Here is a 27,955-nt window from a genome sequence, read left to right on the forward strand (position 1 = left end):
TGTAATGTATATGCCGTTAAATGCAGCTTACGTGCTGCCCTGCATCCTGCTCCTTTACACACACACACACATACAGATTCACAAGGGCTGGGAGGAAATTTTTGTCTGAATCTATCGGTGATTCGGTGTGTGCGAGCTGCATGCAAATCTTGGCTATAACAAGCAATGGACCAGGCCAACACACACCCACACCCACACCCATACACACACTACGAGCAATTGGGGGTAGCACTTGGGTAACAGATGAGATGACTGCGATATAAATTGTGGATAAAACTGCTGCTGCACCGTTTGTGGATATTGCAGTAGAATTGTGAGAAATTGGAATTTATTGATTGGCCATTAACCAATCGGTTTACGAATCGGTTACACACACCGCACACCACCCACCACCCACCACCCACCACCCACCACCCACCACCCACCACCCACCACCCACCACCACACATGCCATGCCCATATCGCACATAAGGAAAATTGAGTGATGGAGAATTCTACCACTAATTGCCATTCATGATGGGGCTGCTCGATGGGGTTATCTTTTTCCGCAGGCAGGGGGCGAGTGGGCAGTGCGGCATCAGAATGCCACCGATGATTTCGCGGCTGACAATGCAGTTGACCGACAAATTTTTGAAATGCATGCAAATGCATGACGAATAGCTAGATTCATGCTTCGCGGGAAATAATTTTTTTGTGCCGCGGCGGCGGCGGCGGCGGCGGCGACCAGCACACACAAAAATCAGTTTTTTTTTTTTTTTTTTTTTTTTTTTTGGATATATTAATTTAAAACTGTCCTTCGCGGACAATCATTAAATTTGATGACTAAACTTAACGGTAGAGAATTAATTGATTACATAAATTGTTGCGAAACTATACAATAACTGTCGATATTGTATGTATGAAGTATATAATAATGTATGTGTATAATTTAATTTAATTTGCGTGTCTAATCCCAGAGAGGTCCAAAGGGTGTGATCGGTGCAGCCTCCTGGTGCGTTGACTGGTGTCCATCAGGTCTTGTGCCAGGTTGTTTGGGTGGTCTTGAAGCCTCTGCATGTACTGCCTGCTGCTTTTCTTAATCTCATCCTTCACCCAGGGGAAGCTGAGGACCTCGTGTATAGTGGCATTATCGTGGAAAGGGTGAGCGTTTGTGACTGTGCGGAGCGTTTTGTTTTCGAATGTCTGGATAATGTTGATGTTACTTTTCGATGCAGTGCCCCACAGTTGAATGCCATACGTCCAGATTGGCCTTATGATCGCTTTGTAGATAAGGAGCTTAGTGGAAGTCGGTAGCTTAGATTGTCTGCCCATCAGCCAGTAGAATTCACGGACTCGGTTCTCCGCCTGTTTCCGCTTCTTTAGCAGGTGTGGTCTCCATGTAAGTCTCCTGTCCAGTGTAAAGCCAAGATAATTTGGATTGGCTACCTCTGGGATTGGGAACCCGTTGAAACTAACTGGTGGGCAAGTGCCGCGTCTAGTTGCGAAGGTGGTAGCGGTTGACTTGTCGCTGTTTACCGATATATTCCATCTCGTGTGCCACGTGTTCAGTAGATCTAGTTGCTCCTGCATAGTCTGGGAGGCCTCTGCTGGGGTATCTGCTGTTGTTAGGAACGCAGTATCATCGGCGTAAGTGGCTGCCATAATGTACTGGCTCGGTATCACCGGCAGGTCAGCCGTATACGCGTTGTAGAGGAGCGGACCGAGGACGCTTCCTTGGGGAACTCCTGCACGGGCTTCTTTGACGTCTGAGCGCGTTTCTCCACACCTGACGGCGAATCTTCTGCCCTCCAGGAACGATTTTAAGAACTTGAAATATGGCTGGGGCAGGCCGTTTTTGAGCTTTAGGAGGAGACCGGGGTGCCAAACACGATCAAAGGCTTGCTTAATGTCCAGCATTACTGCTAGGCAGTATTTCTTATTCTCAAAGGCGTCCAGGATATATTGCGCTACTCGGTGGCCTTGCTCTGGTGTCCCGTGGCGGCGCCTAAAGCCAAACTGGTGATCAGGGATCAGACCAGCCTCCTCAATCACCGGCAATACTCTGGTCAAAAATACTCTTTCGAGTATCTTGGAGAGTACTGGTAGTAGGCTGATCGGGCGGTAGGAGGCGGGATTGGCTTCGTGTTTACCAGGCTTCAGGATCATAACTACTTCGGCGCGTTTCCATGATGAAGGGAAGTGCCCCAATTGCAAGCACTTATTTATTATGGTCGTGATTAGTGACTTGCTAATAGGGGGGAGGAGCTTTAAAGCAATGGCATTGATGGCATCATCGCCTGGAGCCTTGTGGTTACCCATTGCCGCTATTAAATTGCTGATTTCCTCTTCCGTGGCCTGGGGTATCGACTCGGAGTCAAAGAGAGGTTCTGACAGGAGCCTGGCTGTTTCGGCTGCTTCATTTGGGGAACATCGATTGGCTGGTGTGAAGACTTCCTCCAAGTGCTCGGCGAATGCGTTGGCTCTTTCGGTCTCAGTTCTGCACCATGAGTTGTCTTGTCTTCTGATGGGCGGGATCCTCTTCAGTGGCCTCTTGATGCGCTTGGTAACATTCCACAGGTTGTGGTGGGGATCACCCGGCGCGAGATTACCAACAAAGCTGTCGAGGGCCTCCTTCCTTAGCCTGACCAGAGTTTCCTTCAGCTCCTTGGTGGCTCTGTTGAGAGCTGTTTTGTCTCTAGGGTTCCTGGAGAGGAACCAAACCCGTCGGAGACGCCTTTTCTCTGACTTGAGCTCATTAACCCGAGGATTCCAAAAGTGGACGTCTCTACTTCTGTCCCTCGTTTGGTTAGAGAACCTTGGAGCAGCATAAGTTGCTGCCTCCTGAATTTGCGAGGTGAGGTTCACAACGGCCGCATCTATAAGTTCAGGGGTATCCAATGGTGGATTAGTGACTGTCGAGTTGTTCAGCCAGTGGTGGTATTTGCTGATGTCGGACGTTTTGAAGATTAACTTTTTACCCGCGGATCTCAACATGGCTGAGGCGTAGACCGAAACGGCAATGGCACTATGGTCCGAGAGAAGGTCTTCCACCTCCCTGGTCTGGATTCTTGCCGGGTCCAGGCCGCCAGAGATCGCAAAGTCCAAGATGTCTGGAGTTTTTGCAGGGTCAGTGGGCCAGTATGTTGGCGTCCCAGTTCCGTGGCAATTGAGGTTGCGGGAGAGAACCTGCCTGCATAGCGCGCGTCCTTTTGGATTGCATACTCTGGAACCCCACCAAGTGTGCTTGGCGTTAAAGTCACCTCCTATGACGAATTTGGGGCCGAGGCTGTCCAAAAGCGAAGAGAAGCAATCGTCCGTGGCTCTAAATCTGGGTGGGCAGTAGGCAGCAGCTAAGGTAATGTCTCCGTGGGTGGTGCTTACCGATATTCGGGCGCATTGCACCCAATCCTCTTGAATTGGTGGTTGGGTGTCGAATTTGATGCTGCTGCGAATAAGGATGGCGGCGCCGCCGCGTGCTGAACCATTAGGGTGGATGGCTGACACGAGGTCATACCCCCTTAAGGTGAAGTAGGACCTGTCTGAAAAATGGGTTTCGGATATGAGGAGAATATCTGCTTGGTTGGTCTTGCAATAAAGCTCGACCTCTGGCCTGTTGTTGATCAGGCCGTTTGCGTTCCAGATGGTTATGTCTAGTGCTGATTGCATAGGGACTTACAGACGGTTGCCATCATCTGATTCATTTGATTCATTACCTTCTCCATCATCTGATTCGTTTGACTCATCGCCTTCTCCATCATTTTTTCAAACATGGCTTCCATTCTGCCCATTATTGTTTCCATCAGGTTGTCAAAATTGGCCTGAGTATGAGGGATGGCATGTGTCTCATCAGTTGCCTGCTTGACAGCGTTGGCAAAACTAACGTTAGGAGTAACCTTGCTGCTGCTCACAGTGTAATGGGCGCGTGGGGCTGAAGCCAGCTTTGGAGCGAGCATGCTTTTGGCCTTCTTATATGCGGGACAACCTTTATATGAGGCTGCATGCGGTCCTTCGCAGTGCAAGCAATGGGCCGGCTTATTATTATTTTTACACTCAACGGTTGGGTGGCTGTCTCCGCACTTGACACACCTGTGTTCTAGGTGGCAGTACCGTTGGGTATGTCCAAATGCCTGACAGCGATAGCATTGCGGCACGTCATTAAACTTTATCGGTGGCTCGATTGTCACCACTGATCTGCAAAGTCGCGTAACTTTATAGGCCTCCTTGTTGTTCTTGGCCGGCTCGAGATTGGCGAAAAATATGTTAAGTGGCTTTTTGGTACTTCTTTGGGTGGGGTTGTAGAGGTCTCTGACCTTGTGTCCGTGACGGTTTAGCCCATCCCGAATTTCCTCTGGGTCCGTTGAGTAGTGAAGACCTTTGATGACTACTCTATAGGCACGTTCGTCTCGGGGCTGGAAGGTTTGAAACCTTTTATTGGACTTGGCCAAGAAGTCCTTCAGGGCGGAGAAGCTTTCCTTGTCCGGGGTCATCACGCGAACGTTGTTGTTGCTTGCCATTTTCAGTGTGAACTCCACATCATTGCCAAGTACTCCAGCAATGCTATTAGTGAGAGCCTTGATATTGGTCACATCCGGTATGAAGATTGGTGGTGGCTTGAAAGTCCTGAGAGTAGTCTTGGGTTTGCCCTGGGTTTTGGTGGCAGCAGGTCCAGGTTCTCCGTCTTGGATGCCTTGTTCGTCGTCGTCATTGCCGTCCTCTTCGTTCGAGAGAATGGCAAATCTGTTTGCCAACCTTCGACGATAGTCTGCGCTGATGTTGGGCGTGGGTTTGCTCACAGGTTTGCGCTTGCCAGGCTCCGAATGCGAGGTGCTGGAGTCGCTGCTCGGGCTGGATTCCCTTACTCTGCGGGCCTTCTTGCAGGGGGTTGATTTCCCTGGCTTGTGGGCGCAGGGGGTGGCCTGCCAATCCATGATGAGGGGGGATGGATCGTGGGGGGGGGAGGGGGGGACGGTGTCTGGGTACAGCTGGTCGGTACCAACCACTGCACGTGGGTGCTGCTGTGTTAAATTGCTAAAATGCGGGCTCTATGTGAACAACACAGATAACTCGCGGCCCGCAGGCACGTCTGCACTCGTTGAGTGTTCGATCGCGACGATATGCTATGGTGAACACAAAATTAACTTCGTAAAAAAAAAAAAAAATGAAAATGAAAATTCCTGGCGTGCCCCGCCCGGAAATGCAGATCCCAGCGGCCACACCCCCAATCCCACTGACCTCCACCGCCACATCCACCTCCTGCGACCATGAAACGCGACATGAAATACGCATCTCCAGCATCAGGAGCAGCAGGAACGGCAGGAATAGCAGGATCTGCAGGAGCAGAAGCTAAAACAACAACGGAGCGTTCATTGGAAAAACAAATTGTGATGGATGGGGATTGTTTGCTGTGCAAAACATTTGCGATGCCCTAATGCCACAGAAAGCGGCATCCACCCACTCGCCGCCTGCCGGCTTCACTAGTTTCTCGATAATGGCATTTGTTTGTCGTTGTGCGCATTTCGCCCCAGAAAATCATTTAACGAAATTGCATATTTATGATTTTTGGGAGGATGAATGGGGATGAATGGCGTGCTGGCCGGGCAGCATATTCTAAAATCATTTAATATTGACAGCAATCTGAAACTATAACTAAATTCCGAATGGTCAAATATAGGTTGTGTGCATTTAAAAGCTACATTTAACACTTTGTGGCAAAGGATGTAGCATTTAAGTAAGCAACTTACAGGGAAATTGTGGCAGCTTTCATTGGTGCATGCCATCAATCTGTTTCTGTGAATACGCAAATATAAATCGAGTTATGCAGATTTGTAGTTACATACGTTCATCCCATGAAGTAAACAAAAATGTAGTTATGCGAGCATAATTATGAAAGAGTAGTTATCTAATGGAGTTCTGGTGTGGCTACTGCGACCCAGAGCCCCAGCAAATAATCCTCCAGGATTTCAAAGCCGGAAACCAATGAGTTTTCATAGGGCCAATGCATTTTCGAAATTCGCTTAGCCAGGCCACATCCATACATACATACATATAAACGTATCTGCTGTGCAAGCCAGCGCAGCCATTGTTATATGCCCAACCTTTGTCATGACAATGCTAATATAACCCATTTCCCATTCCTGTCTTCCCCTCCTCGCCTGCAGAAATGGAAAGTGCACCACGTAATGTCCAAGTGCGCACGCTGAGCTCGTCCACGATGGTTATTACTTGGGAACCACCAGAGACGCCCAATGGACAAGTGACCGTAAGTACCTGGCATCAAGTGCGCATATTAAACGATAAGATCCGGCGTCCAAAGTCCGGACTCTGAGCACCGGGCACCGGGTCCGGAACCCGTAGCCTAGAGCTCCCCCCGGCCAGCAACCCGTAGCCCGGAGTCCGTAGTCCGGAGTCCGACCAACGCACTTTGTCACGTCAGGCCGAATGGCTCGAATGGGTCGAATGGAGGGGTCCATCGAAGGGAAATTGGCAAAATGCCTTTGGCCATGTTCCGGGACACGAATGGCTGGCGGACGTTCGTATGCAAATCCTAGACACCTGTCCACAGGTCTCCATTCCGAGTCGGCAATCGCTGTGGCCCCTCTGGCCCCCGGATCCCGGCGGGGCAGGCTTACTTGTCCGGGCCTTTTAGGCTCACAAATCTCCCAGCAGCAGCAATATATTATTTTCGGTTTATCAGTTAATGAAAGGTGAAAATCGGATTTGGAGTTTAGATTTCGAATGGCTTCAATTTCGTAGCCCTGCTGTTTTCCAGAGCCCTCAATTTGGCTGTTAAGCTTAGCTTGAAAGTTATCAAAAGTTTTAAACTTATTAAATTTACTCGGAGATCAAATTTAACTAAGACCCTTCTTAATTCAGTTTACCTGCTATAATTGCTGCTGTGGTTCGAGAATATTTAAAATATTTACGATCCATTAGCGCTACATTCATAAAACATGAGCGTATCTGTTTGGCATAGGAAACCTCTAACTCCTTCACACTTTCTCTTGGTAAAAACAGGGCTACAAGGTGTACTACACGACCAATTCGAATCAGCCGGAGGCGTCGTGGAACTCCCAGATGGTCGACAATAGCGAACTGACCACAGTCTCGGAGCTGACGCCCCACGCCATCTACACGGTCCGGGTTCAGGCCTACACATCGATGGGAGCCGGTCCAATGTCCACGCCGGTCCAGGTGAAGGCCCAGCAAGGTAAGCTAAGCCAAATTGATTGGGCAATCAGCTCCAATTAGGCACATGAAACACACACACAGCACACACACAGCACACAAGCACACCGAAACGCACACATGCACGCATTTTGAATCGGGGACATTTTGCAATTTAATTGCTCAACTCAATCGGCCCACATAGATCACACCAATTATTTAATTATAATACAAAATGTCAGGCGAAACGTGTGTCCGTTCAATGAAATATTTATCTCCGTCCGAGCAAAGCACCGACTGCGCTTGTGGGCATGTCCGGCAGATATTCATTAACTGCTGCAATCAGTGGATGCGTCTATCTGTAGCTGTAGCTGTATCTGTATCTGTAGCTGTATCTGTATATGTAAATGTGTGCATGCGATTATATTGGATGCAAATGCATATGGCGCTTAGGTGGGGGCGTGGCCAGTCGGACTGACTTACTGTCGATTGCGGGCATCTTAAGAAGCTTTAAGTGCAACAATAACTAACCAAACAGGGACTCAACTTTGAACTGCGCCCACTTATTGCTCGGGGTTGTGTAAGCTGCAAAATATGTCCACTTCCATTTCGAGATCGGACGTGACTCTGAGTTTGGGTTCAATTAAGCCATGTAACTCTTAAAGCCAATCTATGTACAAAGCCACTTGGCAGTTCGAAATGACTTCGTTTAATTCATTAAATTAAAACGTAAAACTTCAAAGCGATGACAGGGATCTTCTTCGTTGGCTCCCCTGGGGAGCAGGAATATTTGAAAATTGATAATCATTTTCTCTACGGGTTTTCCCAGCCGGCTTCCGTGGTGGGCTCTGAAATATTCAGAAATATCTAATAGGCCGGTCGGGTTATTCGGTGTTTGAATAGATGGACACATCCCAATCAATTTCATATCGAAACCAAATAGGAATTCAAAATGCTGATGCAGCGATTGGTGTGCGTGTGTCACCTCATCAGTATCAGGCAGCATTCTGAATTGGAATCGCTATCGCTCGGATCCATCGGCATGCAAACAAATGCCCCACATTGATTTGTTTGTATTTTATTTAATTTCCGTAATTTCCGTTTCATTATAACCAAACCAAAAACCAAATGCAATTCCCAACCGGCAAACAACGCACACCACACCCTCGACGCCCAAAACCCACTCAAAATATCACCGAAAACCCCCCGGAATATGAAATACGAATATGTCTACAAAGGTGTGCCATCGCAACCGAGCAATTTCCGGGCAACCGATATCGGCGAGACCGCAGTCACACTGCAATGGACCAAGCCGACGCATTCCAGCGAGAATATCGTGCACTACGAGCTCTACTGGAATGACACATACGCCAATCAGGCCCATCACAAGTGAGTCCTTAGCCCCGGAGTTTACCCCTAAATCCGGGCGATGAAATCCGAAACCCCTCACTCGCAGAACAGTTCTCAACCATGTGCTCCTCTTTCAGGCGCATTTCCAACTCGGAGGCGTATACCCTGGACGGACTCTACCCCGATACCCTCTACTACATCTGGCTGGCTGCAAGGTCGCAGCGCGGCGAGGGGGCCACCACCCCGCCCATTCCGGTGCGCACCAAGCAATATGGTAAGTTGGCCAATGCGGCACTTAACTGCGTAACTCCTTAAGTTAGTTCGAAACGCCGTAGACGTACAAGTTTCCATAGGCTTAAGTGCAGCGACAATACTGATTGATTTCTATATGATATATTAACCCGATACATTGAACATGTGTCCATGAACATGTAGTTGATTACTCAGTTACTCAGTTACTACCCGAAACCAAAATGTCTGAGTGCGAAATAACTTTTATTGCGTTGTGCCTTCGTGGAATCAGGTAAACGAGTGAGTGAATGCAGTGAATACAGTGAATGTCGAATGAGTGTGCCTCCTGGTGTGCACTGGGTGCATAAACCCAACCTCCTATATCTTGACTATACATACCTATATCGATATATACATACCTCTATATAATATACATATATATATTGTTTGACATGTGATCGTTCATGTTCCTTGCAAGTTAGTCCTAAGATTTAGTTCCTTAGATTATAATCTCTAAAAGCGAACTAGAAACATTTATTAGTTAGTTTGTACAAAACCACACTGATTACAAAAACCATACTTAGATTACACATATATACGCTACATACTACATAGAAATAAGACTATTAGCATTACACACATAGAACAGAATAAACCATATATTACAAATTAGAGCTTGGCAAACCGCAGTGGCGTTAAATTGATTTAAGATAAATATATAGTTAATGATTACTATAACTTACCCGCTGCGATCTGCTGAGCTCATCCAATAACAGACCAAAACCAACTGAACAATAGCCAACAGTCCAATAGTCCACATCCACATCACACACAGTATTAAACCCGGAAAATCAAACGATTACCACTTCCAAATCAGAAACACCTTTCCGTTTAAGTTGAGAAGCAAGCTGCACGATGTTATGTAATGCAAAATATGTGGGAAAATACTAGAAAATGAAATGTAACCAAACTATTACGGCACGCATTTTTGAATTTGTGTATTGTGCAATGCCCGATTATATTCCATTTATCATTTGTGGCTCGCTGAGTGTTAAATCATGTAAATTATGCCCAAACAATTTCCAACTCTAGACCACTATTTAAGTGCCAAAGTCGCTAATGCACTTCGCACATTGCACCATGCACCATGCACCATGCACCATGCACCAAAGCACCAAAGCACCAAAGCACTGAAACCACAAAACCGAAAACCGAAAATTCCTTAACTTCTCCGTCTGCATCGGTGTCTATAAAATTGATTTTGAATGATATTTTAATAGAGCGGCGCACGCCGGAAGTGCAAAGTTCTTGGCAGCGGCATAAATATCACTTTTGGTTTCCATATTTGCACGTTTTGCATACTCGCATAATTAAAATGTAAATGCTTGTCTGTCTGTCTGTCTGTCTGAATGTCTTGCTGTCTTTCTGTCTGTGCCACGCCACTTATTGTGGCACAGACGGTTGCAATGAAGAAAAGCCGCAAAGTTATTTTGAAATTGTGCGTAGTTTGTAGTTTGCGCTTGAAGTTGAGTTGCCCGCCGAATATGGCCAAGATACTAGATCCCAATTATCCTGTGTATTCCCATTTCAATGGTTGTTCAGTTGAGTTAATCATTTGCCACAGCTATTCTGCCTGTTTTAGAATCGGCGTATTTTAAGATCCTTGGTTTCGTAGTTTATTTATATTTAGTTATACCTCTCTTTGTGTACCAAATTCGAATGGTTTATGCAAATGTATGTCTTTCGTGTGTATGTAGATGTTGTTGCCTGTGTGTTTAGTTAACGTTGATTTATTTATTGTTTTCGAAGCTTTCGATGCATGCCATGGATCTACGTAGTAGATAGTTTGGAAATTTTCAGCTCAAAAAGTCGTTACCAAAAAATATGCACAAATTATTGACGAACGCAAAAGGAGTCAACATTATTTGCATAAACCATTGGAAATTCTGTCTTGATATTCGAATTTATGTTTTGATATTTTGATGCCTCTATAAACCATGTTATACCATATGATTTAATATTATTTCGCTTTACGGCTTTTTCGTTTCATGTTACCCCTTTTATTTTGGTTTGACAAAATACATATCTTTCGTATTCTCTGCGCTAATTGCTGAACGCTATGACAACCAACTCTCATATCCAAACCTTGGCTATGCATCAACAACATCAATGAAACCAAACCAATAAACCCAATCAAATCAATGCACACACAAATACGTTCCGTTCCCATCTATGTAATTAGTACCAGGTGCTCCGCCTCGAAATATCACCGCCATAGCCACCAGCTCGACGACCATATCCCTCAGCTGGCTGCCTCCGCCCGTCGAGCGGTCGAACGGCCGGATCATTTACTATAAGGTGTTCTTCGTGGAGGTGGGTCGCGAAGACGACGAGGCCACCACCATGACCCTCAATATGACCAGCATTGTGCTGGACGAGCTGAAGCGCTGGACAGAGTACAAGATCTGGGTGCTGGCCGGCACCTCCGTCGGGGATGGGCCACGGTCGCATCCCATCATTTTGCGCACCCAAGAGGATGGTATGTATGCCCATAACGATCTTACCTAAGCGTAAGTCCTATCGTAAACTTTCGTTTCGTTTTGATTAGTTATCATTCCCCCTTCAGTTTAACTATTACCAATTACGTTTAAGTTTTTGCCCTACTCTTAGTTTTACACTTATCCTAAGTTATGTTTTTGCTATTTTCTTATCTCGTTACCATTGTATCCATTATATCATCCCCTGAAAAGTATCAACCTGAAACTAATCGAACTTTGTACAATTTTTGAATTTTGATATCGGGAGCATTCACCACAGGAGCGGCTGAACACTATGGAGCGTTATCTGATATATACGCAGATATCTATATATATATCTTTTTGTCAACCCAATTGAACCCTTTTTTATCAATTACCAATTAGCTGTAAATAAAGGTTTTGAAGCGGCTAATCCTTTGATTTGTAGTCTAAACCCAAGTATAATTTCATTATTTCCAAAGTCTGTCCGAAGCTGACTAGTTGATCAATCATAAATCTTTGCGAAATGTAACAAAAAACTGCAGTTTTTATTTATATTTAATTACCTCATTGCCCTTCAGCATTTTCGATCTATAATCGCAAATCTATAAACAGCAAAGATACAATTATGATCGCTTGGGATCCATTGGATTTAGATTCGTTATGTTGAGAGCAACATATTCACTGTGTTTTACCATCCAAACCTTGTCCTATTTAGTTTATATATTTATGATAATTTACAATCTTTCGTACGTTTTCAGTTGTGAGAATTCGTTTGTATATTTCACTGAAATTTTAAAAATCTACAAAATTATCTTATTGGCACTATGAAATTGCATATTTTTTGGCGCAATTTTTGACTACTTTTTTGCACAAAATCTCTTACGAAAAAGAAATATCTCTTTTTAGAAGAACTCCTATGTATTGTGTACTATATGCAAGCAAACATCATTTTGTTCCTTTCACTTCTTGACTCGCAATCGTCTCGAGAAATGCACAAAACCAAGATACATACTATATCTCTTAATATCGCTAACGAATCGAATTTTATAAATAACTATTTTTGAATATAATGAATGCATCAATTGTTTGTGGTAATTTGTATAGCACCAAAAATCGCCATGAACTCCATGTAATCTTTTTGTATTTTTGGCATTTTCATATAGTTTTTGTAAGCACAACCCGAACGACACGAACCTAATGCCCAAAACCAATACACAAATTTGATTTTAGGCTGTTTGCATTAAATATTTTATTTATTTATTTGCATAATTAAATGTATGCAATTATAAATGTAAACACAACACACCTACCTAAACTGGGGCTCTGGCCATAATAACACTCTTTTTGAGCCCAATAAATTTCCCGCACATATTTCACTTTTTATTTGCAATGTTTACTCATCGCAAATAGCGCAAAATGTTTCGCTCTATTTATTTATAATTTTTTTTTCGCAGCTCACGCTCACCTGCAAACACACCTTTGCCAGTACATCTACATACATGTGTGATATTTACATAAGTGCATACATATTTAATAACGTTTACAAAAGCTCGGTGTTCTATAATGTTGAGCTCTACCCCTATCTGTTTGGTTTTTGGCACACGGTTTTTGCACTTTGTCACCAGTGAAGCTCCACGCTCCACAGCCCCACATCCCCATCCCATCCAGCCACGAATGCCCCAAAAGCCCCGCAAATGTCGCACGTTTTTAAATGGGTTTTGTTTTTTGTTACTGCTATGCAAATAGCGAATCCAGCACAGCAAATGGCAAATCCTTAAATTGATTTCTGCACAAAATTAACCGAACTTTTTATTTACGCACATAATTTTGTAAATTTTGTGTTGTTGACCCACTTTATCAAGTTTTATTTGCAATCACCTGCATGTTTGCACAGTTAACACATTTGCATATTTGCAATTTTCATCGTTGCCACCTGCCCCCCAACATTTTTGTCCGATCGAGAAGTTTTTTGGTTCCATAACTTTAATGCTTAATTTGTTCAAGTATTTCGGGTCTGTGTTCCAGACCCAAAAACAAATCCCATTCATTCAATAAATGTAGCTTTGTTCCAATCCCCATTATATACTACTTTTGTTCTTGCTCTTGCAATAAAATCCATTCTGATTTGAACAACCTTATATACTATGTACCTTCATTTGCTTGTTAGCTGTTAACCTGCCTGTTCGACAGCAACCAGTTTTCTTTCTAAAGTACCTACTCAATTTGTGTGTTTCAAGGGCTCAACACCATCTGAGTGTGGGTTGGTCCTTCACTTCATTTTGATTTGGCTAAGCACTGTAAATTAAACGTACTTATTGCTAAGCACCTTAGTGTACGTCTCACTCGCTCTCTCTCACTCTCGGTGTCACACAGTTCTATATCTTAGCTCACTCTAGATGTTATAATAAGCCTAGTCTTAAGTCTGCAGCACCGATAGCACCGCACCTTATGCACAGGCACACACAATGCGAGTTGGAAGGACACTTATGTAAATAAGTGGATGTTTTCCACAGAAATCACTTGAAGGCCACACAGAGAGAAAATATCACTGGATTGTAATATTACAGAACTATAAAAGTAATCTTGTAATATAACCATTTGACAATCGATTACTGTGAGTGGTGATAACACCAAACGGACCACATGTCGGCTACGTAATATTGCATTACTCTAAAGTTAAGAAGCATCCACTCATATTTTCTCGCTGTGCATGAACCCAGCAGCAGCAAGAGCAGCACCAAAGCACCGCAACGCCATCGAGCTATCTGTGACTGACTTGAATTTCGTTTTAATTGTACTCAATTTGGCATATCCAGGGGCAAACGACCACATATCTCAAACCGAACCCGACTCCCTTCCGTTTCCTGCTTTCGCACTTCTAGCCGGCGGCTCACAAGCTGCAGTAGAAGCATCTGCGCCGGCATTAAAGGGTCAGCACATGGTAGTACTGGTAGTACTGCTGTTCAGTGTACATGCCACTGCATTTCTCGTTTTTATCATGTTCTTGTACTCATTTGGATACCCTGTTTTGTGGGAGCATGTTGTACTTGCCAAAAGCTATGTCGTTTATTGTCAGATCTTGGATATATACAAGCTGGGGGATGGAATTCCTAATACCATATTTCATAAAGATCTAACAGATACTTTGGTAATTTTATGATATATATATCCCGGGGTCTATTAGAAAACCTTTATATAATTTTCTACGAAATTCCACATCATTAGTAACCTATTTGGGTTTTTCAAGTGTCTCCTTTTGGCTTGTAACACAATGCAGGGTATTCGATAGTCGTTACACGCGACTATAGTCCTTCTTCACTAATTTTTGTGTTTCGTATGCCGGGAGCGTATTTCGTTATGATGTGATGCGCTTGTTAGCTGCCACAGCACAAATGCAAATGCAAATGCGAATGCATTCCACCTGTCTAAAGCTGGGCACTTGCTTTTCATTCCGCCACGTGTGCCGCGTCCTCCTTTGTGCACCCAGACACTCTCGCACTCGTCCTGCCCACACGTATGGCCCCAAAAATAAGAAATACAAAAAATACAAAAAATAAATAAACCATACCGAACACACACCATACCATACATACATAGTATATAGAAGGAAAATGTTAAAAAATGAGCACCTCGAGCATTGGAAGCTTAGCACGCGCTCCTTGCTTCGTTTGTTGCATTCAGCACGGAAAGGAGCACGGGGAGGGAAATACAAAATAGAGAACACTTCTACGGTAGCATTTTAATTATTTTATATTTTTAGTGCACTGTGGGCTGTGGGTGGGCTCTCTATGTGTGTGTGCGGGCATCTCACCTGGAGTGAATGGATGTGAAATGACAAAAAATGAGACAACGCAACGGCATTTGACCCCTTCCCCTGCCCCTTCCCCCAGCTTTCTGCTGGAAAATGGGAAAGTTAAGCAGACAAGCTGCCTGGCAGGCTGCAGGACACTAATGAAGCATAATTAAACTTTTTGCCCCGCCAGTTGCATTTGAATAATTTGTATTATGCATTTATTTAACATTTTTAATGAACCCAAATGCAATGGTTGAGGGCAAGGAACCGCCGGGCAGGGAATCATTGTCCAAATAACGAATGGCGTATGTACGAAATTGTAAAACATATTCATTGCAGCGGAACTCGAATTTTACACTTTAGATTAACGCGCGTATTAAGTTTAAAGTTATGCAAGAAACATTATATTATTCTTAACAATTGTGAAATCAAAGTTAGGTTATTACTAATTAATAGTAAAATGTATTTTAAGGTAGTTTTAAGATTTATATCATGTATTATCTTATTTCCAACTAAGGTAAGTTAAGTTAACCGATTAATAATTGGCTGCTTTAAAACTACAAACTACCACATAGGTAATTGGAAAATAGTTTTCAAAAGTCACAATATAGACACTGTACAGTATCAAAACGGTGTGCCAACAAATATGTAGATTTTGTACCATGTTTTCCCTCTTCAGTTGTTCACCCTTCCTTTTCCGGATTTCGAACTATTTATGTGCACTAGCTACCCTTTTTGGAACTGTATACTGTAAACTAAATACCTATATTTTATATCTTTTTTCACATACTATAAAAAACCAAATAACTTTGCTTGGCCACTCGCACCTTGCACCAATTGCTCTGTTTCGTGCACATTTTTTTGAATGCAAATCAAAATGGAAAAAACAAAAAACCAAATACAAAAATCATAAACCAAAATCTTTTTGAAACTTTTTGATGTGAATACGAAATTATTGCGAAATTTGATTTTTGAACGCAACCTTTAATGGATGGTGGTTTATATATATAATACATATAAAACATTTTAAAACTATTTAGAGAAAAAGAGTGAGTATATTTAATGGTTGACTATGTATTACGTTTAAGAATGCCCTATAGCAAAACTATTTATACTATACAATACATCTCTATTTCTATACCTATACTCTTTTTCCCGCAAACATTTTTTTGAATTGGTCCAAAATCATTCGACCGATGACTAAAAGAATCACATCTCTTTTGTTTTTTGATATGTTTCTCTATTTCAACGTCTTTTGATAAATCTTACCAAACCATTTAAGAGGTCGGCAAGGATTTTTGATGCTCTTTAAATGAAAAAAAGCAGCACACGTGTATAAAAAATATATATAAACTATTTTTTTTATTTTTCACTGTATGTTTTTTGCACACAACCAAGTAACAAATTTTTGAATGCTTACATGTTTGTTTTTGCTAAGTGAGACGAGTTGGACATCGAAATCCAAGTGTTTCCGATAGCCCATATTTTTGTGTACTTTTTTGACACCATACTCCTAAGTAATGGTCTATATTACAAACTAATAATATATCAAGGTATAATCTGCACCCCCTATAAACTGTGAGCACCAATTGAGCAACCCCTTCCATTTGCAAACTATCTAGCACCTAAGCAGCACTTTGGTTGTTTGGTTCCTCCAGTTCCCACTCCTAATTTCATTTAACTCTGTTTTTGTCTGTGTGGTGGTGATGGCATTGACTTGGAACTAGGTTTGTTCTGGCTCTGTACTTCCTTGGATATATATTACTCCTAGGGTCTAGTCTCTTAGTAATAGTTGCCATAGATTTCTGTCTGTCTACGAAAAACGAAAACCATGTATTACAATGCTAAGTTAGTTTTAAGCAGCCTAGCCAATAATTTGGCATAAGTTAAGCTATCTTTAATGTTCATATTTCAAGTTGTTTTCACCACTGTGAGTATTCCCATCTAATCGTATTTTTTTTCGTCGTCGCCTCTAGTGCCCGGCGATCCGCAAGATGTGAAGGCCACGCCTTTGAACTCCACTTCGATCCATGTCAGTTGGAAGCCGCCTCTCGAAAAGGATCGCAATGGCATCATCCGTGGGTATCATATTCACGCCCAGGAGCTGCGAGATGAGGTGAGTTTTAAATACTTTTTTTTGGGTATTCAAAAGAACAATTTCTACATCCTTACTATTTAACTTTGTTCAATTTGATTCAGGGCAAGGGCTTTTTGAACGAACCCTTCAAGTTTGATGTGGTGGACACGCTGGAGTTCAATGTGACTGGCTTGCAGCCGGATACAAAGTACTCCATTCAGGTGGCGGCACTAACTCGTAAAGGAGATGGTGACCGGAGTGCTGCGATTGTGGTGAAAACTCCTGGCGGAGTACCAGTTCGACCAACGGTGAGTCTGAAAATCATGGAGCGGGAACCGATAGTGTCCATCGAACTGGAATGGGAGCGACCGGCGCAGACCTACGGCGAATTGCGTGGCTATCGACTTCGGTGGGGCGTCAAGGACCAAGCTCTGAAGGAGGAGATGCTGTCAGGACCCCAGATGACCAAGAAACGCTTTGATAACCTGGAACGCGGAGTTGAGTACGAATTCCGTGTGGCCGGCAGCAATCATATTGGTATCGGCCAAGAGACGGTGAAAATATTTCAAACACCAGAGGGAACTCCCGGTGGACCGCCCTCTAACATTACCATTCGCTTCCAAACTCCGGATGTACTGTGCGTGACCTGGGATCCACCAACTAGGGAGCACCGGAATGGCATAATCACCCGCTACGATGTTCAGTTTCACAAGAAAATCGATCATGGCCTGGGATCCGAGCGAAATATGACTCTCCGGAAGGCAGTGTTCACAAATCTGGAGGAGAACACCGAGTATATCTTCCGGGTGAGGGCTTACACGAAGCAGGGAGCAGGTCCCTTTAGCGACAAGTTAATCGTGGAGACAGAACGTGACATGGGTCGAGCACCGATGTCCCTGCAAGCAGAGGCAACCTCGGAGCAAACTGCGGAGATCTGGTGGGAACCGGTAACAAGTCGTGGCAAGTTGCTGGGCTACAAGATCTTTTACACCATGACTGCTGTCGAGGATCTGGACGATTGGCAAACGAAAACCGTTGGACTTACGGAATCCGCTGATCTTGTTAATCTCGAGAAGTTTGCCCAATACGCCGTGGCCATTGCAGCGAGGTTCAAGAACGGATTGGGACGTCTTAGTGAAAAGGTTACAGTACGCATCAAGCCGGAGGATGTGCCCTTGAATCTTCGCGCTCACGATGTCAGCACCCATTCGATGACTTTGAGTTGGTCGCCACCAATCCGGCTAACCCCGGTGAACTACAAGATCAGCTTCGATGCCATGAAGGTGTTTGTGGACTCGCAGGGATTCTCCCAGACCCAGATCGTTCCCAAGCGAGAGATTATCCTTAAGCACTATGTGAAGACCCACACTATCAACGAACTCAGCCCGTTTACCACGTACAATGTGAATGTGAGTGCCATTCCCTCGGATTATTCCTACCGGCCGCCCACAAAGATTACGGTCACAACACAAATGGCTGCACCTCAGCCAATGGTGAAGCCGGATTTCTACGGCGTTGTTAATGGCGAGGAAATTCTGGTGATACTGCCTCAGGCTTCGGAGGAATATGGACCCATATCGCACTATTATTTGGTGGTGGTGCCGGAGGACAAGTCTAATCTGCACAATATACCCGATCAGTTCCTTACCGATTACCTCTTGCCGGGCAGGAACAAGCCAGAGCGTCCAAATGCGCCGTACATTGCAGCCAAGTTCCCGCAGCGTTCCATTCCGTTCACATTCCACCTGGGATCTGGGGATGATTATCATAACTTTACAAATCGCAAGTTGGAGCGAGAGAAGCGCTACCGCATCTTTGTGCGAGCGGTGGTGGATACGCCACAGAAGCACCTCTACACCTCCAGTCCCTTCTCCGAGTTCCTGTCGCTGGACATGAGGGAAGCTCCGCCAGGTGAACGGCCCCACCGACCCGATCCCAATTGGCCCGCGGAGCCGGAAGTGTCGGTGAACCGCAACAAGGACGAGCCGGAGATTCTGTGGGTGGTGCTGCCCCTGATGGTGTCGACCTTCATTGTGTCCACCGCCCTGATCGTTCTCTGTGTGGTGAAGCGTCGTCGCCAGCCGTGCAAGACTCCGGATCAGGCAGCTGTTACAAGGCCCCTGATGGCCGCCGACCTGGGAGCCGGACCTACTCCCAGCGATCCCGTGGACATGAGGCGCTTGAATTTCCAGACACCCGGCATGATCTCCCATCCGCCCATACCGATATCCGAGTTTGCCAACCATATCGAACGACTCAAGTCCAATGACAATCAGAAGTTTTCGCAGGAATACGAAAGCATTGAGCCGGGCCAACAGTTCACCTGGGATAACTCCAATCTGGAGCATAACAAGTCTAAGAATCGCTATGCCAATGTTACCGCCTACGATCATTCACGCGTCCAGTTGCCAGCGGTGGAGGGTGTGGTTGGATCAGATTACATCAATGCCAATTATTGTGACGGCTATCGGAAGCACAATGCCTACGTGGCGACCCAAGGTCCGTTGCAGGAGACCTTTGTGGACTTCTGGCGCATGTGTTGGGAGCTGAAGACGGCCACCATTGTGATGATGACGCGATTGGAGGAACGAACGCGCATAAAGTGCGATCAGTATTGGCCCACCCGCGGAACGGAAACCTATGGTCAGATCTTTGTGACCATCACCGAGACACAGGAACTGGCCACCTACAGCATCCGTACGTTCCAGTTGTGCCGGCAGGGCTTTAACGATCGGCGTGAGATCAAGCAGCTGCAGTTCACAGCCTGGCCAGATCATGGAGTGCCCGATCATCCAGCTCCCTTCCTTCAGTTCTTGCGCCGTTGTCGCGCCCTCACGCCACCGGAATCCGGACCCGTGATTGTTCATTGCTCTGCGGGAGTGGGTCGAACTGGCTGTTATATCGTAATCGACTCAATGTTGGAACGAATGAAGCACGAGAAGATTATCGACATCTATGGGCATGTTACTTGCTTACGGGCGCAACGGAACTACATGGTACAGACGGAGGATCAGTACATCTTTATCCATGACGCCATCCTGGAGGCCATCATATGTGGGGTGACGGAGGTGCCGGCTCGAAATCTACACACCCACCTACAGAAACTACTGATCACGGAGCCCGGCGAGGCCATCTCGGGCATGGAGGTGGAGTTCAAGAAGCTGTCTAACGTCAAGATGGACTCGTCCAAGTTCGTAACGGCCAATCTGCCGTGCAACAAGCACAAGAACCGCCTGGTCCACATTCTGCCGTACGAGTCAAGTCGCGTCTACCTGACCCCCATCCATGGAATCGAAGGAAGCGACTATGTGAACGCCAGCTTCATCGACGGCTATCGCTACCGTTCCGCCTACATCGCAGCACAGGGTCCTGTCCAGGATGCCGCTGAGGACTTTTGGCGCATGCTCTGGGAGCACAACTCCACCATTGTGGTCATGCTGACCAAGCTCAAGGAAATGGGCAGGGTAAGCTCCCCTCTTGCACCATAATACAGTGATTATTCATGACCCTTAACCACTGCATTCCTACAGGAAAAGTGCTTCCAGTACTGGCCTCATGAGCGATCCGTACGCTATCAGTATTATGTCGTGGATCCCATTGCTGAGTACAACATGCCGCAGTATAAGCTGCGTGAATTTAAGGTGAGCACCACTCACTTGACTTGATTGGCCTACAACATGAAACTAATTTAATTTAACTCAATAAAACTAGGTCACGGATGCCCGGGATGGCTCATCGCGCACCGTCCGCCAGTTCCAATTCATCGATTGGCCGGAGCAGGGTGTGCCCAAGTCGGGCGAGGGCTTCATCGACTTCATCGGGCAGGTGCACAAGACCAAGGAGCAGTTTGGCCAGGATGGACCCATTACCGTGCACTGTTCGGCGGGCGTGGGACGTTCGGGTGTCTTTATCACACTGAGCATCGTTCTGGAACGAATGCAGTACGAGGGAGTACTGGACGTCTTCCAGACAGTGCGCATACTGCGATCCCAGCGTCCGGCTATGGTACAAACCGAGGTGGGTATTGCACTGGCAAAACCGATGAAGGAAATTGGATTCATTTACTCTTTTAACTCCCATAGGATCAATACCACTTCTGCTATCGCGCTGCACTGGAGTACTTGGGCTCATTCGACAATTATACAAACTGAGTTCATTTCTCAATGGGATTGCCCGGTCCACAGAGCTAAAATCTCATCGACCCTGCGTTCGTTGCATACTTATTTCGAACTCTACGCATAATACGCATTTACGATATACACGGATATCATAACTCTAAAGTATTATAGCCAGCTACTGCCCACACTTACTTAATACACCTATACTTATATACGTGGATATGTTTAGTTTATAAGCGCACCCCCGCCCGCAGGTTATGTTACCATTACGATTCTTTGGGGGACTCGATCTTTTAATGCGTTCTATTTTATTGATAATGTAAACTAAAGAAGACTGTTACACGTTTAATTATCAAAACTTTATATATCAACCCACATGCACTTCTATGTACGAGTGTGTGCATCAAGATTTGCTCGCTAATGGAGAAGGATGTCAATCAACTTGTTGTTCGTGGTACTGCCGCCGGAGTGACCATGAATGAGGGGCGCCACTGGAAACCGATACATATTTGAACTAAGGACTTGGTAGCTATTAGTCTTACCGCCTAAATCGAATCTCGAACGGAAGCAAAGGGTCGAAAGTAGAAGCCATTTTAAGTAAATCGAAAACTTCTGGCGATTTGGCGCAAACTCCAGTCGCTATTATAATATATAATACAATCAAACAAACACTGCTATGTTAATCAGTTTTCATGCCTCGGTTGATGGAAACCAGTAAAAACGGTCCGTGCAATTAGTCAAAAGTCTTGCATAGCGCATATTTTATAAGGCAGCTAGATTCTAAAATTAGTTTTCAAACACAACTTACGTTTTGATCTCCCCGCAAAAGGTGACGAACCTTATGGACTGATCGATGTCTTGGTAGCTAACAGACAGTTCAAATTTCATAGACCATTATGATAGACCACAGACGCAACTTCCAGCTATTTTAAATTCAACCTCATTCCCTCGACTTCTATTCAGTTCCCTAGTACATTCCTGTATATACCACAGTCGATACCCGAGCTAGCCACGTATGTATGTGTAATTTAGATTGAAAAGCTATGAAAAGTTATTGTACCTAAGGTGTATGAAGACATAGATAATAACCAAGCGAACAGATTAGAATAACTGTAGATATGTACTGTAGCATATAATTTTTACCATAAAATAGAGCGACACACGCGGTTATAAATATACATAAATCAAGACATTGGCAATAGTTCTTAAGGTACATTATAATGTATATAACTGATAAGCTGTTTTGCAAAACGTTTGAATTCGGCCTCGTAACTATACATAAATATATAAAGAGTTAGCAAGCAAATGCTTAAAAGCAAACACTAAATTATTAGCTGAAACACATGTTAAACAACCATAGTCATATGTAAACTAAATATTTATACGAAATAAAGGTATTTGTTATAACTACTCTAGCATGTTGCCCCTGCCAATTGGATCGGAAGAGTTAGGAAGTAGAACATTTTGAGACGATGTTGGCCGGCTGGGCGTATTTGGAATAAACCGAGAGATACTAAATTAATCTATAGCGCTAGCAAAAATAGATGTCTAGATAAAGGTACCCCGCAGAGAGTTGCAATCGTATTACACGTAACATATACATAAATTGAAATGTACGATTATATTGTATATTACACAATCTGCCGGCTTGTCAAGTTTTGTTGAGATATAACTTGTTTTGTATGTTTTACGAAATAGAAAGATAAAACACTTTTAAAGGTCATACGATACACAAACAAGCAAACAATATAATGAGTATACTAATCAAGCAAACAGAAGAGCGTATGTATTTCGCATTAAAGTATGGGTAAGGAAGTCATATTATGTTTAAAAATACCATACAAATAATATATCATTTTCAAAAAACTGCAAACTGAATGATGAGAAATAATAAAAGATGAAATTAAAAACCGTAAAGTGCCTTTAATTTACCCTTCAATGGGCGATAAACTCGAGTCAATCGTTTTATTTATACTTTTACATCATTACAAAGTATTTTCTTTATCGCTAGCTACTACTTTTCGTTATCTTTCTGTCGAATCTCGGATTCTGCTAACCATTAACCGATCCATTTTTGAATACATCATAAACGAAGAAGTCTGCCAGGCCATGAGCCATCGTGAGGAAAACAGTAATAAGGGAGAGTAATCTGGTCAATCGCCTGTCGGGGTAGTGCTTTCCAAGTAAGATTTTACGACCCAACTATCATGAGTCGAGCGCTGTGGAGCCGCCAAATACTTTGTCACGTCTATCCATATTCCTTGCATTGATGTTCTCGTTTGGTTTCCAAGCTAACAATGAACATAGCCACCTTCTTATACACACCATCAGCTCCCTTCACGGTTAACATACACATCCACATTTGTAAAGAATGTATTTCAAAAGTAATTGTCATTAATAATTAATTCATTTGTATCTTGATACAATGAGTAGCCAGAGCCGTTCCTGCACTATTCCCTGGGAATATCTCTCCAGACTTAATAGCGAAAGTTCAATATCATCTGGTAATATTCCTTTCTAGTTCCTAATCGCACTTCTTTTATCTAATGAGCCAGTTTAAAAACACAACATTTCATAAATGGAATAAACGAGTCACTGATAACGACTTATAACCTTTGCAGTTTCTGGCGTTAAGTCGGTTTGATCACGTTGGGACAAAATGTTGAGCGGGTCCTCACTGCGTAAGTAGCCGTTGTGCTCTGGGTGATACTCGAACACCACCTCTCCCCTGATGACCCGCACGCGGGGACCATGGGCTCGAGCGGTGAACTTAACCTTCCCACACGTGTCTGGCCGGAGACGACGATGGGCTCGTAAGCCGCTGACAACTACAAAGTATTTATCGCATCCGTAGCATTTATACCGCTTCATTCCAATATGCCGCGATAGATGGGAAATTAAAGTTTCCCGGTGAGTAAAGTCTAACGAGCATATCTGCAAAGGGGAAAACAGAAAATTTCAATAAATCAATTAACAAATGTCTAATTTTTATATCTTCTCACTTTGCACTTAAATGGTTTCTCCCCGGTGTGACGACGGTGGTGTACCCGCACTTGTCCAGGAGTTCGGAAACGTTTGTCACAGTAGCTGCACTGGTAAGGCAGTTCTCCCGTATGTATTGACTTGTGAATGCGCAGGGCTCCAAAAGTAGTAAACACTTTTAAGCATTCGGTGCACTGGAACGGCTGATTTTTTCTGGACTTCTTTGGGACCTTTGATGTATCTATATTTATATTTTTCTGGGATAAACCACCTCTAATAACAGGAAGATTGGATAGTGCTGATGTCTGGCCTGTTAAAGCTGCAGGCGTTCCACTTAGCAAATTAACAGTATTGGGCAGTTCTGGAGGAGGCACAGGCATTTGTGGATTCGATGGCACATGCACTATTTGAGCATTTGCTGAGTCCTGTGAAAGTACTGTAAGGGGAATTAAAACGAGCCCTATAAAATTTCAGCTTACTTACTTTTAGAAGGCATTAAAACCACTTTAAGGACGTTACACTTTTCATCGGCTAAGCCGTGCTTTTTAGTCAGATGCGTACGAAATGCGCAATGCTTCTCGAACATTCCCTGGCATAGCGGACAAGTCCACATAAATCGATATAGCGGGTACTGTATCTGCAGTTCCCTGGCCACCATTAAAGCCGACGGGTTAAGCATCAGTTCTACGGGTTTGGGTGCCTCCATGGGAGATGACGATGATTCGTCCATCGTTAATTTCGACGATTGTAGCACTGTTCCCGGCAGTGGCAATGTCTTCTCTATGGAGCGAATTTGATTACGAAATTCTTTGATTATCTTCATGGATTCGGGTCTGCACTCGGATTGGTTAAACGCGTCGACAAGAAAGCACGGTGATCGACTTTGAGTTTGGGTTGATTGCACTGTCTTAGCAGACTTATGCATGGAACCGACGGTACTTATACTTATCGTCTTCGGAATCTTTATGAAATTGGTTGAATTCTCCGTACCAACCAGAGTTACAGTAAGAGGTTCCTTAGGGGCAGCCGGAGCTTGACCTGGCATCTTGAGAATTTTTGTGTTGGGCGGCAACTTGATGACCATGCAGTTACTAGGTAACACATTCAGTATATTGGCTGCAATGGAGGAATTTGAAGGTTCTTGGTTGGAAATTGGAATATTCGTATCATCGCATATCACTGAGTGATGGGTTTTCTTGTTAAGAGATTCCACATTAGACGTTAGTAGTCCATTTCGCTTAACACCTGCAGAGAAGATAGTAATATTTATGTAACTATTTTAATTATTGATTGCAAAGAACTTACTTTTTAAGTGGATCTGCTCTTTGGTAGTGGTCAGAGCAGGCAGGCGCAGTTTATTCCTCAACGGAGTATGTATAGCTGTCCAGATGTCATTTGACTGCTTCTCCTTAATACTTACATCTGGCATTTCCTCGTCCTGTGGCTCCAATTTTACGTTGAGTGGAGGGCTGTCTTCCAATATCATTTGATCGGCTTCCTCTGCGTTAAGTGGCTCCTCTTTTATTTGCACATAGCAAAACGACTCCGAGGGCACCGGCGTAGTAACTGCCACAAGTTCCGGCTTCGATGATAACCCTTTTTTGAAATCCAACTGCCTGCAAAAGTTTTGGCTCTGCTTCCTATGCAGATTGAGGCTCTGTTTTGACTCAAAATGCCGACGACAAACGGAACAAACAAAGCGATATACGTAAATGTGCCTTTGCATATGGCTGGCCAGGTCGTCCGCGCTATTGGCCAAAAAATCGCAAACCTAAAATGTTCACTGATTAATCAATGTGTGCATAAAAGTTTAATGCAGATGAGCTCACCCTACAACAAAACGCATGTCCTGGCTGGGTATGCTGGCGATATTCATGCTCAAGGATCTTTTCAAGCGTGTCCAGCCATATGCCACAGCCCAGGCGACAAAAATGTAGGTTCATTTCGTGGTGGACCCGGTGACTTGATATATCCTGTTGGCTTCTAAACCTATACTGGCAAATATCGCAATCTTTTGGATTTTGATTGTCCTCCGACGCAAATATCTGGGGTGCAAAAGTATTAGCTGATTAAATTTTGTTCATATTTTGAATTTATGCGTTAGAAAAAACAGTACATATAAGTAGATTTAATTTAGCTAGATAATTATGAAGACATATTTACATTTATTATGCAGCCTAAATAAACGCCACCCTTGAATGAGTGTGCTTTTTTAGGTTATGTACATGTATATTTTTTACCTGTTGGTCGAATCCAAGGCTGTCGATAAATAGGCGCTCGTCCTCGGAACGCAAACGATCCCTGATCGGCACTGTTATCATTTGAGATCCCTCGTCCAAAATTTTCAGCGTATCACATGCTACAATTTGGCCGAATTTAGAAAGAATTAAAAGTTAACGGTAAAGTGCGTAATAGAATCGCAGAGACACCAACACTACGTCGCCCAGCAGCACTCACACACACGCATGTGAGCGGAGAGCATGCAAGCTTACCGCTCAGAATTCTGCTTGCCCTGTCCGGCACTTCGTCCTGCGGCTCCAACTTGATCTTGATGTCCTCCATGTCAATCTCACCCTTGGTCAGCGCCAAATTCGAGTGAATTCCGTTCTGATCAGAGGATATCAAATCAACAACTATCAATATATAAAAGAGAGCAGCAGCGCAATAAATACCGCTGTATACCGCTGCGATCAGAAGACGTATATCGATAGGCGCGGCGTTGCCAGATCCAGTGGCGCAGTTATCGGGTGGAGCGGTAAGCCTTCACCACTTGGGGTGGTTATCGATTGACGATAGCCCTCGCAATTTGAGAAAGTAAACAAAAGCAAATCCGTTGACGAAATCTGCTAAAAATCCAAGATATGAGCAATAGCGAGGACTCGCAGCAGTATCTGAACGACATGCTGGTCAAGGAGGAGGACGAGGCTTCCGGCGGTAAACGAAAGACCATCCACAAACGTGTGTTTTGTAGCTTGACTCTGATTTTTCATCCCCGCAGACGATTCGGACAAACAGGATGGAGGGATAATGCTGCGCGAGCAGGACCGATTTCTGCCCATCTGCAACATCATAAAGATCATGAAGGTTCCGGTGCCCCAGAACGGCAAGATAGCCAAGGATGCACGAGAGTGCATCCAGGAGTGCGTCTCCGAATTCATATCCTTCATTAGCAGTGAAGCCATCGAACGTAGCGTCGCCGAAAATCGCAAGACAGTCAACGGGGACGATCTGCTGGTGGCGTTCAGCAATCTGGGATTCGACAACTACGTGGAACCACTGTCCATTTACCTGCAAAAGTACCGAGAGGTCAGTGAGATTACGCTATGTACACCAGTTAATAACCAAGTAACCCATTGCAGTCGAACAAATCGGATCGTAATCTCTTTCTGGACGCCAGTTATTCGCACAACGAAGATGGGACCTCCGCAAACGATGCGGGGAAACAGTAGCCCCTTTTTCACCCACCCTGTTAGTTAAGGTTCTTTTGACAGTAAGGAAATATTTGTCTAATTCAAAGTGTTTTGTTGAATCCTAACAGTATACCTTGATTGTAGATCCTGCAATAACTATTTTAGTTAACATTATCTTTACTATTCTTTCTAATTAATTAGTTTTTCATTTTGTATATATGATATATGATTTTATTTTAATTGTAACTACAGATTTTATATGCATAAATCCATTTTTACTCTCCCGATACATAGTCAAACTCAAATTTAGGTCTTGGTACTGGTAGCAATCA

At 44.1% G+C, this 27,955-nt stretch overlaps 3 protein-coding genes across 12 annotated transcripts in view; 2 read left to right on the plus strand and 1 right to left on the minus strand.

The window, feature by feature from the left end:
* Positions 1-22,686, plus strand: part of LOC6614726 (tyrosine-protein phosphatase Lar) — a 117,081-nt gene extending 94,395 nt beyond the window's left edge. For 4 of the 9 annotated variants that reach the window (XM_032713861.1, XM_032713860.1, XM_032713863.1 and 1 more), the window contains 10 exons: positions 6,138-6,238; positions 6,994-7,186; positions 8,382-8,532; positions 8,631-8,767; positions 10,967-11,263; positions 17,013-17,152; positions 17,236-20,577; positions 20,644-20,754; positions 20,825-21,130; positions 21,196-22,686. In XM_032713861.1, coding sequence (XP_032569752.1) covers positions 6,138-6,238; positions 6,994-7,186; positions 8,382-8,532; positions 8,631-8,767; positions 10,967-11,263; positions 17,013-17,152; positions 17,236-20,577; positions 20,644-20,754; positions 20,825-21,130; positions 21,196-21,264 — 4,847 coding nt within the window. In that variant the 3' untranslated portion in view covers positions 21,265-22,686. Of the gene's footprint in view, positions 1-6,137; positions 6,239-6,993; positions 7,187-8,381; positions 8,533-8,630; positions 8,768-10,966; positions 11,264-16,076; positions 16,086-17,012; positions 17,153-17,235; positions 20,578-20,643; positions 20,755-20,824; positions 21,131-21,195 lie in introns of all 9 variants that reach the window. The other 5 variants (XM_032713865.1, XM_032713864.1, XM_032713866.1 and 2 more) reach the window with 2 other exon arrangements.
* Positions 22,687-23,153: 467 nt separating this feature from the next.
* On the minus strand, positions 23,154-26,878 carry LOC6614728 (telomere zinc finger-associated protein). Of its 2 annotated transcripts, XM_002039116.2 has the most exons (7): positions 26,706-26,877; positions 26,454-26,572; positions 26,043-26,258; positions 25,519-25,984; positions 24,697-25,458; positions 24,234-24,649; positions 23,154-24,165 (listed from the first exon to the last, which is right to left on the minus strand). In XM_002039116.2, exons 1-7 carry the CDS (start codon positions 26,773-26,775, stop codon positions 23,824-23,826), a joined length of 2,391 nt encoding a protein of 796 aa, XP_002039152.1. In that variant the 5' UTR covers positions 26,776-26,877; the 3' UTR covers positions 23,154-23,823. The 2 variants fall into 2 exon arrangements, with proteins under 2 accessions (XP_002039152.1, XP_032569760.1); XM_032713869.1 differs by lacking the exons at positions 23,154-24,165; positions 24,234-24,649 and having other exon boundaries at positions 25,232-25,329; positions 25,634-25,984; positions 26,706-26,878.
* A 109-nt stretch (positions 26,879-26,987) lies between these two features.
* Positions 26,988-27,910, plus strand: LOC6614729 (transcriptional activator hap3). Its single transcript, XM_002039117.2, has 3 exons — positions 26,988-27,147; positions 27,212-27,519; positions 27,573-27,910. The coding sequence occupies exons 1-3, from the start codon at positions 27,075-27,077 to the stop codon at positions 27,660-27,662; spliced, it is 471 nt and encodes a 156-aa protein (XP_002039153.1). The 5' UTR covers positions 26,988-27,074; the 3' UTR covers positions 27,663-27,910.
* The last annotated feature ends 45 nt before the right edge of the window (positions 27,911-27,955 follow it).

Source organism: Drosophila sechellia, chromosome 2L (assembly GCF_004382195.2).
Source record: "Drosophila sechellia strain sech25 chromosome 2L, ASM438219v1, whole genome shotgun sequence".
NCBI classification, from domain to species: domain Eukaryota; kingdom Metazoa; phylum Arthropoda; class Insecta; order Diptera; family Drosophilidae; genus Drosophila; species Drosophila sechellia.

Coding starts and splice junctions, on each gene's coding strand:
- LOC6614728 (XM_002039116.2), bottom strand. CDS start 26,775: ATGGAGGACATCAAGATCAAGTTGGAGCCGCAGGACGAAGTGCCGGAC. Junction 26,573..26,705: donor GGCAAGCAGAATTCTGAGCG/GTAAGCTTGCAT, acceptor GCCAAATTGTAG/CATGTGATACGCTGAAAATT. Junction 24,650..24,696: donor GGTTTTAATGCCTTCTAAAA/GTAAGTAAGCTG, acceptor TTCCCCTTACAG/TACTTTCACAGGACTCAGCA.
- LOC6614729 (XM_002039117.2), top strand. CDS start 27,075: ATGAGCAATAGCGAGGACTCGCAGCAGTATCTGAACGACATGCTGGTC. Junction 27,148..27,211: donor GGAGGACGAGGCTTCCGGCG/GTAAACGAAAGA, acceptor TCATCCCCGCAG/ACGATTCGGACAAACAGGAT. Junction 27,520..27,572: donor ACCTGCAAAAGTACCGAGAG/GTCAGTGAGATT, acceptor AACCCATTGCAG/TCGAACAAATCGGATCGTAA.